Raw genomic sequence first — 16,046 nt, forward strand, 5'->3', positions numbered from 1 at the left:
ATTATGATGCTTTACTAGTAGAAAAATGATAACTTTATGGTAGTTAAGAAAACCCCGTTTTAACTGTAGTTTTGTAGCATCAGGTTTTAATTCAAGCCCCAGATTCTCTTTAAACCCTGAATTTTTAACAGAATGTTTCTTAGTCTAAGCAATTTATGCTGTTCCTAATCTTCCTTTTAGAGATTGCAATACCCTTTCCTAGTAAAGGAAACATTTGGTATTTCTAGTCAATGTTTTTCTAGGCTGTTCTACTGCCAATACCACACATTGCCTACCATTTTTTTCATTATTTGGTCCACTTTTTCTCTTGGGTAATTGGAATATAGTGTTTGGCTGGACACCTGACTTAGGTTACTAAAGACCAAGAAGAAAGTTTTATGTCTGCAAACAGAAGTCCATACCCTTTCCCACAGTAGCTCCTTTCTAATGTACTGCGAGTGTGTATTCCTCCTGTTGTCACAATCTAGGGTAAAGTGTGTGTGCCCAGCAAATATTTACAGCCATTAAATCATCAGAAAGCTTCTCACTGCACATGCTGATATCACCCATGAAGGGATTTTCTTAGATGTTCCGTAATTGTTCTTTTTCCCTTCATTTTTTATTTTAAACCACAACACTTTCTGCAAAGTCAAACACTAGCATTTAAGAGTACTGAAATTAGGATGGTGCAGCCTTAATGATAAATCTGTAGGAGCATTTATTACTCTTGAAAGCTATTGAACCTCACAGGAAGACACTGCAGAAAAAACTACAGGATGATAATTATGTCATAGCCCTGTCCCTCCTTTTTTTAAACTTCTCCTAGTCACATTTCTCATTATTCTTTATAAATAACTTGTAGTTTAGAAGTGTAAAAAACTTAATTAAAACTCCATGCTATCACTCTTCCAGCTTTTCTGTCTAACTATAGACCTTGCATGTGAATGAAGCCCCTTGCATTCCCATGTAAATTAACAGACAGGATCACATATTGAAACAGATCTTCCAGTTCAGAGTTTAATAGAAATGAGAGGGAGATAGAAGGTCTGAGCTGTACTTTTAGTAACAGCTTCAGTAAACCAAAGTAGTATTTGCGGCCTTTGTACTATGCTGCTCAAACCTGAGGCACTGAATTCCCATTATCTTGTTTCTTCTTATATAGAATTAAGCAGCTCCAAAGCTTCTTTCTGTACCTGAAAGAAATAAATGTAACATAACAGTCCCAGGTAGTTACAGGCTCTTAAAGCAAAACTTGCCTCACAAGCACCCAAATGTTTCACTGCAGTTGTGTAAATTCAGAACAGTCCAAGGAGCATTTTTCTTCCTGTAGTTTAAGATGTGAATACTTGAAATATGAATAGGAATAAAACACTTAAGCTAGTGTCTTCAGTGCAATTCACTTACTACATAAATAAAGTTTATTTGCGTTGAGTATTTGTGTGATTAATAGTTGATTCGCTGCAGTCTGACAGTAGCATGCAGGAAGTTGTCCTACCTCTGACCATACCCAAGCAACTGAGAGTTTTCAACACTCTAGATAGTGACTAAGGAGTGTGAAACCCTGCGTGAGGCTCTGCTGCCTATGGTTTTTGATTAAAACCTAATAAAATTTTAATATGATCTCTAACATTCATATTAAAACACCCCCAATAACAAACTGAACTAAACAGCAAAAAATCTTAACACCCTCTCCTCCCACCTCAAACCACAAAAAAATCTCTACCCCAGTAAACTTCTGGTGATGACACAGCAAGCCATGCAGACAGTGTAAACCAGATACCTCTGAGTATCTGGAGTAACAAATGTTCAGAAAACCAAGTTATGCTGAGACAAGAATTCAAATGTCTTTGCATAGGTCAGTTTCCTTCACAGTGGACTATCAAGGCTAGTTCCCAATTAATTTTGCATTTTACACATTTGCCCAGAGAATGGGGAGAATGCCACCCTTCTCAGTTCAGCAGCTCTATACCCCTCTGAGAGACTAGGAAATAGATGTACCAGGAGGCCACAAGTAGCTGAAGCAGATCAGAAGTTTAACAACTTGGCTACTGCACAGAATTCATTCCTGACTATACTTTTTGTATGGTTCCTAAAGACAGACAAGTTTCTCAGATCACTGGTTTCATGTATCCTTTCAGTTACTATTAACTGTCAGAAGAACTGACCAATTTCTTACACACCTGAGATCACTACTCCTTTAGGCTATTAAATTCCTAAACACTTTGCAAAGCACTGGAGGAATGTAAGACACATATTTCCAAAGACGTTACTACAGGAACTAACTTTTGGAAGAAACAGTTAGGCTTACTAGCGAATCTGCAGAGGGATTCTGAAACACTACTCCTGTAGTGTTTTTTCTGAGGTATGAAATGGAAAATCCTACCTAAGTATTTCTTACTTTGGACCTTCAGGGTGTTGTATAGACATTCAGAACGTGCATCTCAACTGCAGCTTAATGCTAAATGAAATAGAGGCAAATCAACTGTAAGAAAAATCAAATGGAAATGAAGCTTTCTTAGTTCTGATGCTAACAGGATTGTTTTTGAAAGGTAACTGCAATTGCTTTGGTTTCTACTGAATGCATTATCAGGTATGAACAAGTCTAATGGATTACCTCTCCTGGAAGTACTTTGAATGTTTGGGTAGGAGACAGACGCCTACCTTCCAAACCAGAATCCTTCTGCACAGTTTCAAAGGGTAATTAAGTAACTCATGCCATCTAGCACTGGAGATTTGCTGTCAAAGATACATTAATTTATCTTATTCAGACATCTGAATCTCTCCCTAGGGGCCTGGAAAGGACTGCAATGTTAAGGTTTTGGTACATCTGGGTTGTCTTCTTCCTTGTGTTCATAAGACTGTGAGCTATTCCAAAATGTAATTCCTACCTTACCCATTTCAGAATATGAAAGGTGAATCTGTGTTCGCATAGAAACAGGTTAGTGCAGGTGCCTGCCTGAACTTCAGCAACACAGCTAAGGCTTGGTCATTGTGAGCACTATGAAACTACCATGAAAAAGAAATGGTAACATTTCTCTGCTATGAATAAAACAGACCATTTCCAACCACTGTTTTCAGAGATGGCTAGTGTAACATACCAGAATTGTTTGGTGTTGATGTGATTCTGAATTAAAGATGCTGAACTACAACTTCCCCTGAATTAATTTTAAAAAATATTCCACTGCCATGATGTCATTCATGTTGCACACAATATATGATTGTATGATTACAGTTCTTAACTTCCTACCTGTTTGTCCTCCTCTGTCTGTGCAGGATACTCCTTTGCTTTGCTTAACCACAGAAGAGCCATCTTCTTGTTGTTTAACTTCAAGTATGTTTTCCCCAAAAAGAGCAGATTTTTGCTGTAGAAATTTGGATCAGCTGCATAGAGACAGGAGAAAAGCTTTAGATGACAATTAGCAGCATACTATACTTTGATACTTGTTTCAGAAAACATAGTTTGGCTTTGGATCAGAAAGAAGCCAATGTAAAAATTTTCACTTGCTAGATTTTTGTCTCATAAACACTTATCTTAAGTAGCACCTTGCTAGTTAATTTACTAAATGACACTAGATTCCTCACAAAGAGCAAAGCAGTGAACTTGATGCATAACAGCTGTGCTTTACAGGTTTTGGGCTTTTCTGGACCTAGTCCAGAAAATGCAATGCAATCAGCTTAGCAGATATAGGCAAGGGAAAACAGGGCACATTTCCTAGCACATACAGATACCACCTTAGTTTTTGTGGCACAGAAGAAAACACAATTATTTGCATCCACAGTGAACATTTTTTAAGGAGAGATTTAAACCTTGCTTTTACAATGCATCATTCATTATTAAAGACCAATCTTGCCTGCTTACAGCACAGACTTTCCCTATTGCTGGATTTAAGATCAGGTTTTAAAACACATGGAGGTGTTTTAGAGGCAAAATTTAAGATGACGTTCACTGTTCCAGTTTACAGCTGCATTACTTGACACTCAGGAAGATACACTATGAGGCTTTCCTCTAATCTTCAATAATTTAACTATGTACAAATCTTTCACAGAACACTGTCTTCCCTTGTCTTTATCTTTCAGCTACTAAGTTTTGCTTATGGCTTCACTCCTGGAGAAATAACACATTCCTATTTTATTTTTATATCATGTAGAGAGTTTAACTGTCAGATTGGCCCTTTGATCATAATACCTTCTGAAATAACAGAATGTCTGTCTTTTTGTTTTCTATTTGGAATACAGAGGACTTTTGAACTATAAGAGAATTCTGAAAAAGTAACACACAATTCCCTTTTTTATTTTTTCTGTCTCCCTGTGCTCCTGTTGAATTCCTTAGGGAAGAGTATTTTATTCTCAGGATGGTACAAATTTCACTTCAGTATTTATCTGAAAAAAATCTTCAGGTTACACTGTAAGTGAAATATACTAGGTGTGTAACATACTTTAGTAAGTGTGTAACACACTTTTATTATCTCTGATAAAATGTTGCAATGTAACAGCCTAGTGTGCTGACTGGCACACCACATTTATCAGTTGATCGTATGCTAATGTTTTGGGTTTGGTGGCTACAGTTATTAAGGTAACACTGATAGCTAGAAGTTTACTGCAAGTCATCAATCCAAAAAAGTATTTTTCAGTCGAAACAAGCCACAAGTCTTACCTTCTTCTGCCATGTGGAAGTAACGAAGAGCCTGTAAAAGACAAAATTGTATTCTTTAAAGTGGAGAATAAACTCAACACAACAGTCAAACTCAAGCCTTATGCACACACTTGAAGGAGTTACTGTCCATGATTTTTTTTGATGTCTTATTTTTATTAATTCATCATACTACTGATGGTTCTCATTCAATGTACAGTTAGATTTGATATCATCTCAAAAGAACCAGTACTTACCCAACTACCCCCCACCACTTTTTCCGTAAGTGTAGTACCTCCTATTCATTCCTACCAAACTGGATTGTGCTTTTCCAATTCAACTTGTCAAAATAAATTTTGAATTTTGTTTGTACTATCTGGCAAATCCGCAGTTTTCCTCATCTATTTCTCATGTATAAATTTAATAGATGAAACAAATCTTATGGTTTGGGTCATTAATAAATATTTGAGAGAGAACTGACTCCCACAGAGCACCAGTTAGTAACCTCTTACATGAGGATGAACATCTATGATATCCATACATTTTCAACAAGTTTCCCATCCAGCACATACAAAATTTCAGTCCATCCCTACATTTTCCTAATGGTAGTAGCTGGAGGGGAAAAAAATCTTAGAGAACTTGAAAGCATGGATGTATCTACAAAATGGATTTTGTACTGAAACTGCAGAAATCTTACCGGTATAAGTTTGCTTCTTCAGCGAGTTTAAGTGCTACAGAACTGAATACTACTACATTGTTTTGGCAGTATTTGAAATCCTGGCTGACACTTTGTGTTCTTCTGAGAGTAGTTTTTCAGCGAAACTTACAAGCTTGACATTCCATTAAAAAGTTTTATTTTTTTTTCAATCAGCTCTTAAATTGCTTTCTGTGTAACAGCAAGCAGCCTGCTACAATTACTTTCTAGTGACTCCTGCTCCTCCACTTTAAGAGAACAAAGCAGTTATTGGTTGCTCTAAACAAAGATTACTACCAGTTTATTTGTCAAGCTTCTATGTATGTATGGGTGTTTAAATAAGATGCACACTGGTTTAGACATACACAGTTTTACATGCACTATTTTAAAGGATAAACATGAGGATAATATGTTTTAGGGTGTATGACAGCAGGGATTTTCATAGAAAATAAGAAAAAAAGTACTTTCAAACTGAAAAATAAACACACACACCATATGTGACCAGAGAATAAAAGGGTATTTGTTCATCTTAAGTAACAAAGCAAGCTGTTGCTTTTTGCATTTAATATAAGGGGACAAATTCTGTTAGAACTAACAAATAAGTATATGGCATAACACACCATACAAATCATCAGCACTGGACTAGTACAGACAGTTATCTGCAACAAAGCACAACAGTAAATACAAACTAAGTTACATGAAGTTTATTATGTTCTCATGCAGGGACTACACTAAATGATTTACACTATCCTCCGTGTGCTACTCCTGAAGAAAATGAAAAGTTTTTGCTTTTAGATACCACTCATTCTCCTGTTATATTCTCATTTGATTATTGACAGTTGTAAACTCAGAACTGCATAGTTATTCTATAATCAGTCAGCTCTGTCAGGAAAATAAGTAAAAACTGTATCATCAGCTTTGTAGGGGGAATAATCTGTATGAAATATTTTCATACTGTACCTCTTGAAATGTGGAGGTCGGTGGTGTGGCAAACAGCGTTGCAGCTATTTTTCTTTGGTACCACGGCATCTCAGCAAAGGAGTAACACCTGAAGCAAAAAGAAACATTTATATCTAGCCTTCACATTTCTCTTGTTTTTGTGCAACAGTCTCATAATTCTTGCTGCTCATAGAAACTGGATGTCATAATTGTTGATTCCAAGAGCCAAAACTGCAGACATGCTGCAAGTGCTATAAGTGTGTTCTTACATCTGGAAAATAAAATAACAAGATGTCTGAAGCTGCTACTAAAGAAGTTTTGGTGTGTGTTTTACTGGGAACTAACTACATTAGCTAAAACTGGGACAATTACTAAGCATAAGACAGATTATGAGCTTGAATTATTTTAACAATTTATGTATATTTTGTTCTAATGTATTTGCAAAAACAGCACAACTGAGTAATGTCATTGCCTTACCTCAACACTACTTTGCTTTTCTCAATTATTAATATAAAGCAGATCTGCAGTACATTCCTGAGACTCTGATCTATAAGAATGAAAATAAATTGAAGAATCAAACCACTGTGCTCTAGGCTAAGCCATGTTATGCTGTTTTTTTCTATCAACTAAATAACACAGGTAATCAGGCAGTCACCTAGATAATTGGTGCTGGAAGGATTAAACATTTTTATTGAAGCATTTCAAGTGCACAGAACATTCTGAGTGCAAACATTAAAGAATGCTATTCACTTTAGCAGCCTCCCACACTGAGATCACAATTGTTACTCACTGTGTAAAATAGAGCATTGTAGAAGAGGTGAGAAATTAGTAACTGTAAATGTTGGGAGGAGAGTAGGGCAAGACATGGAATATACAGCCAGAGTTGAAATTCTGTCATTAGGTATGCCTTATCAGAAAGGGATTCACGCCAGGACAGATTAGAAAGAGGAAAAATACTCAAGAACTGGCTGATACTAAATGTGGCTCTGGAATTCAGTAATGAGTACGGTATATACAACACTGGAATATTTGAGAGCCAAAAGCAGTATGAGTCCAACATTTCTGATCATCTTTTCTAATTTTCCTTAGGAACAATATCTTAAGTGCTTTCCAGAACAAGCTTCCTATCTCAAAATGGACTTTGAGGCTTAGTCAGTTGGTAGCTTATACTTCTGCTTAAAAATCTGGACTATTGCAATCGTTAGATCACATGGGAATGAATGGTGGATGCTGAAAAAACAAAGTTTCCGAACTAGTAAAAAACTCTGTAGCAGTAGATTAGTTTTACTTGATACTCAGGATCCAAAAATTACCTCCAAAAAAATTGACTGCAGGTCTTAGTATTTTTTTAAGCTGAAAATGCATTACCTTTCTTTATTTTCAATCTCTCGATCTTACAATAGAGATCTCCAGTAAAACAATGTAACCTTTGGTCTTTTTCAGACAAATAACCAAAAGTGCTGTCTGGAGTCTCTCACTAACACATAATGACATTGCTTTCCATCACACCACTTGCATAGAATACCCTGTTACTATGGAAAGTTCCATTTCCAGTCCATTTGCCTGCTATGTAACAGTAATTCTTAGTATCATTTTCACTGAGCAGTAAATTCAATTTCAATGATTTATGGTTAGTACATATGCATTTATAAGCTCCCTTTATTTAATGTAACTTTTAAAATCTGTATCCTGACAGATAGTAACAGAAATATTTTAGGAATACATCTCATATTTGACAGCTTTTCACAGAATGTATTAAGTTACAGCCGTCACTGAAATTTAGTGTAAAGTCAGTGCTGAGTTTTGACTCCATTCATACTTGAGAACAAAAAGAGTTAATAGTTGCTATCACTGATGCCCACTATGGATTCTATGAAGCAAACTTAATATCTGCAAAAGGAGTTTTTACTAGTTCAATACAAATAAATTAAATGAACAATTATTTTTTCATCTTTTTCAACTGCATAAGAATAGCTAGACTTTTTCAAGCCATGATGTTCTGTATCTGCTCAGTATGTTCTTCATGCTTGCATCAATCATTACAAGTACACTCTAAATAATTCCAAGCAGTTCTGCAATTCATGCAAGATATTTTATACTCTTGCATTTTTCTGTGCCATGTGCTAAGTTTAGTTTGAAAATACATCTTACCAAACCCCTATAAGATGAATTGTTGTAGCATCTTTTGGATTCAGTTCAACAGCTCTCTGGTGCAGGGAGAAAAAAATAACACAGTATGTAAAGAAGTTGTTCTGACATATGGATTAAAACACATTTAAAAATAGACTTGTTATCCTACTGTTAATTAAACCAGACTGTGGTGTGAAGAATTTCAAGGCAATACACTATTTATTCAGTGTACAACTTAGCTCACGTCCAGAAATTTGATGACACTGACAGATGTCTAAGCACTTTTCTTTAGTAGTTTATTGGAAGTTGCATTTGAGAATTGGCATGTTCAGATTTTGATATAATCTCTGGTGATATAAAATTAGGAGTTCTTTATCTTCTCCAGTATTTGTCCTTTACTGTTACATAATCCACAGTCAAAAGGACAGCCACACTGCCATTTCTCAATATCACAGCTACAACTGATCAAGTCCTATGAGGCGTCTAAAGCACTTCAGCTATTTCAAGACTCCCTTCTAAAGCAACTTAGTTTACAGCAGGAGAGAATTTGTACTCCTTGTTTCTGGAGCATTTCTGGAGCGTATCTCACAGTAACCCAAAAAACAAAGTGCTACTAGGCAATCTCAACAGAAGTATGCTTTCAATATTTCACCAAAAATTAGCTACCAGCTGTCACACAATCTACATACTGGACACATTCATTTTGTCGTGTGCAAAAAACTGCATTACCTGGAAATGCTCTTTGATGATAATAGCATTTCCAATCTTAGTCTTGATTCCTTCGTAGTCTCCAACATCACTGAGGCAAATTCCATACCACTGCATGGAAAACAAACAAAAAAAAACCCATTTAATACAGCATGACATTAATAGTACATTTTAAAAAAAACTTGCCACCAGAACAGCAGCCACCACCACAAGCAACAACAAGCAATAAGTGTTCGTTGTGAACAGCTCAATCAATATCAGAGCAAGCTGCTGGTCTGCATGTGTAGTCATGTAATGTACTCCTCTGATCCAAGATACCAAGGCAAGTGACTACATTTTGCTACCTTTGCTTGTAAGAAAAGCAGCATTAAAAAAAAAAAAGGGGGCAGAATACAGCCAGGGCCTGAAATACCTCCAGTGAAACTGAAACTCTACAGGGCCCAGAAAAGGCACACTGAATGTGGGATGTACAACATTTTTAAAGCTACATTGGGGCAGAGGGAGTTGATTACTTGAGCTGTAATCACACTGATCAGTCACTTCTTTCCACGGCCCTGCACACACTCAATGTTTCTGTATCCCTAGAGGGACGTTTACCTGGAAAAGTCTGAATTCCAAAAATGTTAGGAAGAACTAGAAGTCTCATTTATTCTCAACAGAAAAGTTAAATTATGCTGAAGTTTCTGAAAACAGCACAATGACTTTTATTCTGTTTTCTGTGAGCAGAAATCAACGAACAAGATTTCAGTTACTTTGCATGGCTCACCTTGTGTGCTGCAAAATTTGCTTCATTTTTTTCAAGTGCCTTTTTTGCATACTCAAGGGAGTCGTAAGTCAGTTGTCTCTTCTCCTCTGCAGAAGTGCTACCAAGCTGAGCCAGATCCCGTGATGACCGTGCCAGCCGCCATAACAACTCTGCATCATCACTGGTTAGGAACAGAAACACTGATGTTTTAAAGCCATCAGGGAAACAAAGCAAAAAGGAGTCTTTTAAAGTGTGTCTTAAGGGGGTGATAGGACAACAGTGAATCCATCTGTCATACTATGCCACATACGACCCCAAGGTAACAAACAACAAATGAAAGCCTGTCTGACAACACCTTTGTTCTGCCATTCTGGTCTGCAGAGCAAACACATCTGCAGGAAAGTTTTTGTTTTCTCAAAAAAACCAAAAAGATACGGACTTAAGAAACCCCAATGGTATCATTCAAAACACCAGAAGAGCAGAAGGAAAAAGAGGGTTGCTCTGTCCTTAGCTAGATGGTATTTTTGCCAGCACTCTGCTGATTTGTATTGATGTTTACTTGGAACACTTAAATCCTTATGCACATTTTTGAATAATTATTAAATTATTTAATTCTTCCTAGAAAGACAGTGAAAAAAACACAGATTGGCCATACCACCAGCACAATACATTTATGTATTTATTTATATCACTTTATCAAAGGGTGTATTGGAGGTTACAGTCCAAGCTTAAGGATCTTAAGTTTTATTTTGTTATCATACTGCTTTGGAACACTGCTTACACACTCTACTACACTTTAGATAACAACCACTGGCTTACTATTTTAATAGAGACTTTAGCATCTTTCAAAATTTTTGCAGTGTATTATAAGGGATTCTTAGAGTAACAAAACAAACAACCATGACTGAAAAACCTGAGGGTTAACCCTCACCTTCTACAACTATCAGTTCTTTCTTCATTCATTTTTTTTCATTATGATGAACAAGATCAAAAGCTCTTCTTTCTTACTTACATAAGGGTGAAAAATAGGTTCTCCAGCATTCCACAATGAGAATATTACTTGAAAAACTGATACAGAAGAGCATAGAAAAGAAGCCACAGTAATGTCCCAAGGCAGTGAAGTACCTGTTTTTATGCTGAACCAGCAACCGATACAGCTTTTCAGTTTCTCCACTCCCATACAGGTAGTCTGCTTGTTCTATTACATCTTCCACTTAGGAAGGCATTAAAATTGTGGAAAAAGAAGAACAAATTATAGTCAATTAATTAAGACGTTATCACCAAAACCAAAACATTTTAGGGCAAGACAACCTAGCTGAAAATGATGTAGCTCATTTTTAGGCCATCATTTCGCCATCATTTCAACTTACAAGCAGAGCAGGGCTGAGTAAGCAACATGTACAATGCACAAGGAGGATGATAATTGGTGCCTCTCCAGTGAAACTACAACAGCTTTCAGCAAGACAGCTTTGGTTGCTGGACAGATTTAACCTTCCAAGGTGTTTTTCTCATTGCATCAGACTACTAGAATTAAGTTACTTTTTTACTTGAGAAAATGGCAGAAAAGAAAAAAAAAGTACAAAAAATGGACTGATTTGGAAAGCAAGTACAGAGAGTTCAAAGTAATAAAGTCCCTTCATTAGTATATGTAGAGAATTTAAATCTTACAATAACAATGAAAAAACCCCCAACTTTTAAAAATATTCTTCATTTTCAATATGGTTCCACAGTTTTGCAAGAACATTACTGCAGTTTGAGTGCACCCCGTTATTTACTCAAAAGCCAAAACAAAACACTGCTTGAATGTTTTCTGACTGAAGTCCTTAGGATTTTTCCAAAAACAACCCAAAAAAATGCAATTAATCTACTGAAACGCCTGTGTGTTCAAGATGCTAATAGCAAAAATAATTTTGAAAATCAGAATTGGCTTTCTAGAGTATCCATTTACGAACTAAGTACCATTATTTTTTTATTATACTTCCTTTTTCTATAAAATACTCTCCAAACCCAACACTGGTGGGGAAATATAATTTCCACAACTGGAGGAATATAGTAATATATAAATAAATATAGTACTTGGAACAGGGTAGAGGACTGAACTATCAAACACCATAATATAAAGGATTATAGCATGAAAAAAGATGGAATTAGAAGGAAAGCAGATGGGTAATTTAGTTGACATATGTAACTGCACGGGAGAAGAACAAACTTCAAGTTTACACTTCTGCCAACATTAAAAAATTATCTTTTAAGTCAAAAGCCTTGTCTAATTTTTTACAGACCTTTTACCTATGCTTGTTGTCTCTTTGGTATTACTCCTGGGTCCATGATCAAACTTAGAAGTCAAAACGTAAGCTCTAGCCTCTTGCATAAGAACCAATCATGTTTGTAAGGTTTCCTTTTTCAAGTTACCTACTAAATATGGTAGACACGTTTAAGGTCAGCACAGTTTTCTTTACAGAAGCAGCTAAACACTGAAGGCTACTGAATACAAAAGCCTCCTCTTCAGCTTAAAAAGATCCTACAATATAAATCAATGCATTCTGGATAATTTTTAACCTTGCTGTCTCTAAATGTCTTCTCTCAACCCTTTCAAAGATAAGATAATGGTCTATGTGGACTTTGGATTATAGTATCCAAAATGAGCTTCAAGGTACATCTTCAGCATGATCTTCTCTGAACAGTTCTATTTGCTTGGTGACCTGAACACTACTAACATATCTAATGACTAAATGCTTGGAACTCAAAACTTCTGAATGCATTTTCCACAAGGTGTTTTATGCAAATTATTATACTTTTATTACTTTATTTTTCAGTTTTTTCTGTTTTACTCTTATTTTAACCATATTTACTGTCTTGTATAGAAAGCCTTGCTTCTCTTGGCAATGTAAATGTCAGATTCACATGGGAGCACTGAAAAGAGCAAAGGCAACTAAGCAGTGTTATTTATGTTCCTCATGAGAAATTAGTAATTCTTTTTCCTCATTATTATTTAATTGTGTATTGAGTTAGCTATTTCAAATCTACTCATTGATGCTCCTTCTGCTATCGCACACGGAACAACTCCTTATCCATTCCAAAATTCATTATCTGAATTTTTATTTCTATCTGCATAAACATCTAAGATGATCCCCTTTCTGAGAAACAGAGAAACAGGTCACCTGAACTGGCTACTACCTCAACCACACAGTGAGCACACATCCAGTTTGGGCTCATTCTCCTTTCAGTGAGGTTTATTGTGAAAATCCTTATTTGGACAGACAAGTTTTAAATCTGCAACAATATCCCCTTTTAAGATATTGTTGTCCTTCCCACAGTGAGATCATTCTTATTCAAAGGATATGTAAAAACATTTTACCACGCGTTAAATGTTTTTCTAGCAGGTAAAGAAGGCTTTGCTTCCCTCTTTTCGTGTTACAGAAACAGAAGACATTTCTCAATTTCGTCTAAAGAGCTATCTTGGTGCTGCTCAATTAGATTAAAAAGAAATCACAGAATGCTCACACTAAAAACGTAAACTAGCTAAAATTTCTAGAAATAGATTAAGTTTTAGTCTGCACACCTAACAGACTCCTATCTTTTCAATAAGAGTTATTGAAAGATTGGGCAACAAATTAATTATTAACCACCTTGTGCACGTGCTCTATCCCTGACAGGATGAGCCGGTTATTGGCTTTCGGTTACACCTGGAATAATCACTTGTTGAAGTACTACCACACCACTCATAACCAATTCAAAAGCATCCTGTAATGAAATAACACTGCATGCAGTCTTAATGGAAAAAATCAAAACCATGACACCATTTTCCTCTACAATTCTGGCCCCTAAAAATTTAAATTTCACATTGGAATAACCGAACTACTTCAAAAATTGAAAATATTACCTTTGAAGCTTGCATGAACCTCAGCAAAGCCAGAAATCAGCTTATGAGCTTCATAAACCAAAAAGGACCCTGCTGAAAGCACAACCCCCGTCTGAAGGCCTTTTCTAAGCACCTGTGTAGGATCATAAAATAGATATTAATGAACATTATCACTCCGAGAAAAAAAAGTTACTTTCGTCTGTATCACCAGTTATATTTCAGACTCTGAGAAAAAAACCGTTTAAAATGCCAAAAAACCTTCATAAGACAAAACTCCACTTAATCAAGCGAGTATTTTAAGAACATTCAACAGAAGCTCACGATTACGCCTACAAATACGAACAGAGCACTACACCGAGCATAAACCGTATGTACGGAGCAAACACAAGGTTGGAAGCAAAAATCAAATCCGTACTGCTCAGACGAGCCCCAGGCTCAGTTTTGCACAAACAAACCGGCTTCGCACAAACAAACTACGCCCGGCGAAGCCGAAGCCTCCCTCCCGCTGGCGGAGCGGCCCGGCGGAGGCGAGCGGCGGCCACACCCCGTGGGAACCAGAGCGAACTAGGGTGGAAAAGGCCTCCGAGATCACCGACTCCAACCTGCGACCGAACCCCCACCACGTCAAATAGAGCACGGGGCTCAGCGCCGCGTCCACTCTACCCTTGAACACCTGCAGGGCCGGTGACTCCCCAGCCTCCCTGCGCAGCGCATTCCAAGCAGTCCCTGGAAGCGGCCGCGCTGCCCCGCACGGAGCGGCACCCCGGCTACCTGAGTCCCCGGCCGTCCCCGGCCGCCAGGGCCGCCCATCGCCTCCCGCCGGAGCGCTGTCCCCAGGCCGGCAGGGCCACGGCGGAAGGGCCGCGCCAGCGCCGCCACGAGCGCCGCCATCTCCGCCACCAACACCGCCACCAGCACCGCCCCCCGCCTGCGGAGGAACCGCTCCGCCCCGCCGCCCTGCCCGGTTTCGGGGGCACACGAGGACAAGGGCCGCCCGCTCGGCCGGGCAGCCCGCCGTGCCGAGGGCCGGACATAGCGCGGCCGGGCCCCGAAGCACGGCGGGCCCGAGCGGCCGCCCGGCCCGGCCGGAACGGGGGGGCGCGCGGGGGCTCTGCGCCTGCGCCCCGGGGCGGGGCGTGTCCGGCCGCGCGGGTGTGGCCGCGCGGGTCGGGGTCCGGAGGCGCCGCGCTGCAGGTGAGGGCGGGGGCGGCCGGGCCCCGCCGGGTGTCAGCTCTTGGCCCTTCTGCCCCGTCCGGTGGGACCCGTGCGGGGCTGGGGCGGCAGGACAGGGCTCTGGGCGGCTGCTAACCCAGCCGTTCGTCCCGTGAAACGTCCCCGCAGGTGCGGCCCCGCTTCCTGCGCCGGGACACGGAGCGCGCTGCCGGCTGCTGCGGGGACCGAGGAATCGCTGCCCCGTCCGCCGTCCCGCGGGGGGCGGAACTCGGTGAAGTTAGAGCTGTAGGCCTGAAGGTTTGAGTCCGTAGTGCAGTCCGTAGTCCTCTGTGGCAGTGTAAACGCCACTCTGAAAAGCACCCTTACTGCTGGGAGAGGAGGCTGTCGAGAGTCAGCGTCGTTCCTGAAAACCTCATACTGTTCTTTCTGAGCTGCTGGTTGAGTGGGCGGTTGTTTTCTTTCTTCACTGTAGTTGCATAATATATACAAGATGAATCTTAGATAATGTTATTGTTGTCGTAACTTACTCCTTCCACTAGGGAAAAGTTTTAAAATGTGAAACTTCTTCACTTTTGCTTGCATACTACTGTCTTCGAAGTACATTATGTACTCTCAAAGTAATATGTATTGCCCTGCCTCCAAGACTTATATTTATTTTCCTGAAGGTTCGAGTGAAAGATGTTTCTGTGGTGGTGCAAAAAGTTTGTTTAGTGAAAGTAAATACAGTCAAGCTTAATCCCAGCTATTTTTTTTCAGTTGGAGAGCTTTAAATTTTAACTTTATAAGTGTATAATCAAAGAGGAAAGATGTTTGGAAGTGCATGCAAAATGCCAAAAAGCATTAGAAGGAAAAAAAGCAGGAAAGATGTTGAAGGAGTAAGAGACAGAGGTTTTTTTTGTTTATCTGTTGTGTTAGAAAGAATGCAGTGGGTTTGCAACAAGTACATATGTCTTAATGTCTAAATACCTTAAAATTGATCTGTACAGATTCATTATAAGTACTGTTAGACTAATTTTAGTTTGGCTATCAAAAGCAAAAATCTATTTCTGGTGGGCTGAATAACTAAACTATTATTAAATGGCATCTGTCAGAATTCCAGAGTAGCAAAATTGGTACCACAGTGTTTGTATAGCCTTCTTTTACATCGAATGTTTCTCCAGAACTGAATGCTAAAGTCATAGCATTA

The 16,046-nt window shown here is 38.7% G+C and overlaps 2 protein-coding genes across 3 annotated transcripts in view; one reads left to right on the plus strand and one right to left on the minus strand.

Moving 5' to 3' along the window:
* Nucleotides 1-970: 970 nt before the first annotated feature.
* RMDN1 (regulator of microtubule dynamics 1) lies at nucleotides 971-14,763 on the minus strand. The gene is made up of 10 exons (XM_066333041.1): nucleotides 14,459-14,763; nucleotides 13,709-13,820; nucleotides 10,951-11,038; nucleotides 9,847-10,006; nucleotides 9,102-9,191; nucleotides 8,394-8,449; nucleotides 6,264-6,351; nucleotides 4,634-4,664; nucleotides 3,227-3,360; nucleotides 971-1,172 (listed from the first exon to the last, which is right to left on the minus strand). The coding sequence occupies exons 1-10, from the start codon at nucleotides 14,576-14,578 to the stop codon at nucleotides 1,134-1,136; spliced, it is 918 nt and encodes a 305-aa protein (XP_066189138.1). The 5' UTR covers nucleotides 14,579-14,763; the 3' UTR covers nucleotides 971-1,133.
* A 78-nt stretch (nucleotides 14,764-14,841) lies between these two features.
* CPNE3 (copine 3) overlaps nucleotides 14,842-16,046 on the plus strand; it is a 28,843-nt gene continuing 27,638 nt past the window's right edge. Inside the window, exon 1 of one of the 2 annotated variants that reach the window (XM_066333029.1) lies at nucleotides 14,842-15,116. The gene's annotated coding sequence lies outside the window, so the exon portion shown is untranslated. The remainder of the gene's footprint in view (nucleotides 15,117-16,046) is intronic. The other variant, XM_066333018.1, reaches the window with a different exon arrangement.

Source organism: Sylvia atricapilla, chromosome 1, assembly GCF_009819655.1.
Source record: "Sylvia atricapilla isolate bSylAtr1 chromosome 1, bSylAtr1.pri, whole genome shotgun sequence".
NCBI lineage: Eukaryota > Metazoa > Chordata > Aves > Passeriformes > Sylviidae > Sylvia > Sylvia atricapilla.

Bases quoted from the DNA above. Each gene is read 5' to 3' on its own strand.
- RMDN1 (XM_066333041.1), bottom strand. From the start codon at position 14,578: ATGGCGGCGCTCGTGGCGGCGCTGGCGCGGCCCTTCCGCCGTGGCCCT. The intron at 8,450-9,101 runs GTAATGCAGTTT...TCCCTGCACCAG, and splicing joins TCATCAAAGAGCATTTCCAG to AGAGCTGTTGAACTGAATCC. The intron at 6,352-8,393 runs GTAAGATGTATT...TTTTTGCTTCAG, and splicing joins ATTCATCTTATAGGGGTTTG to GTGTTACTCCTTTGCTGAGA.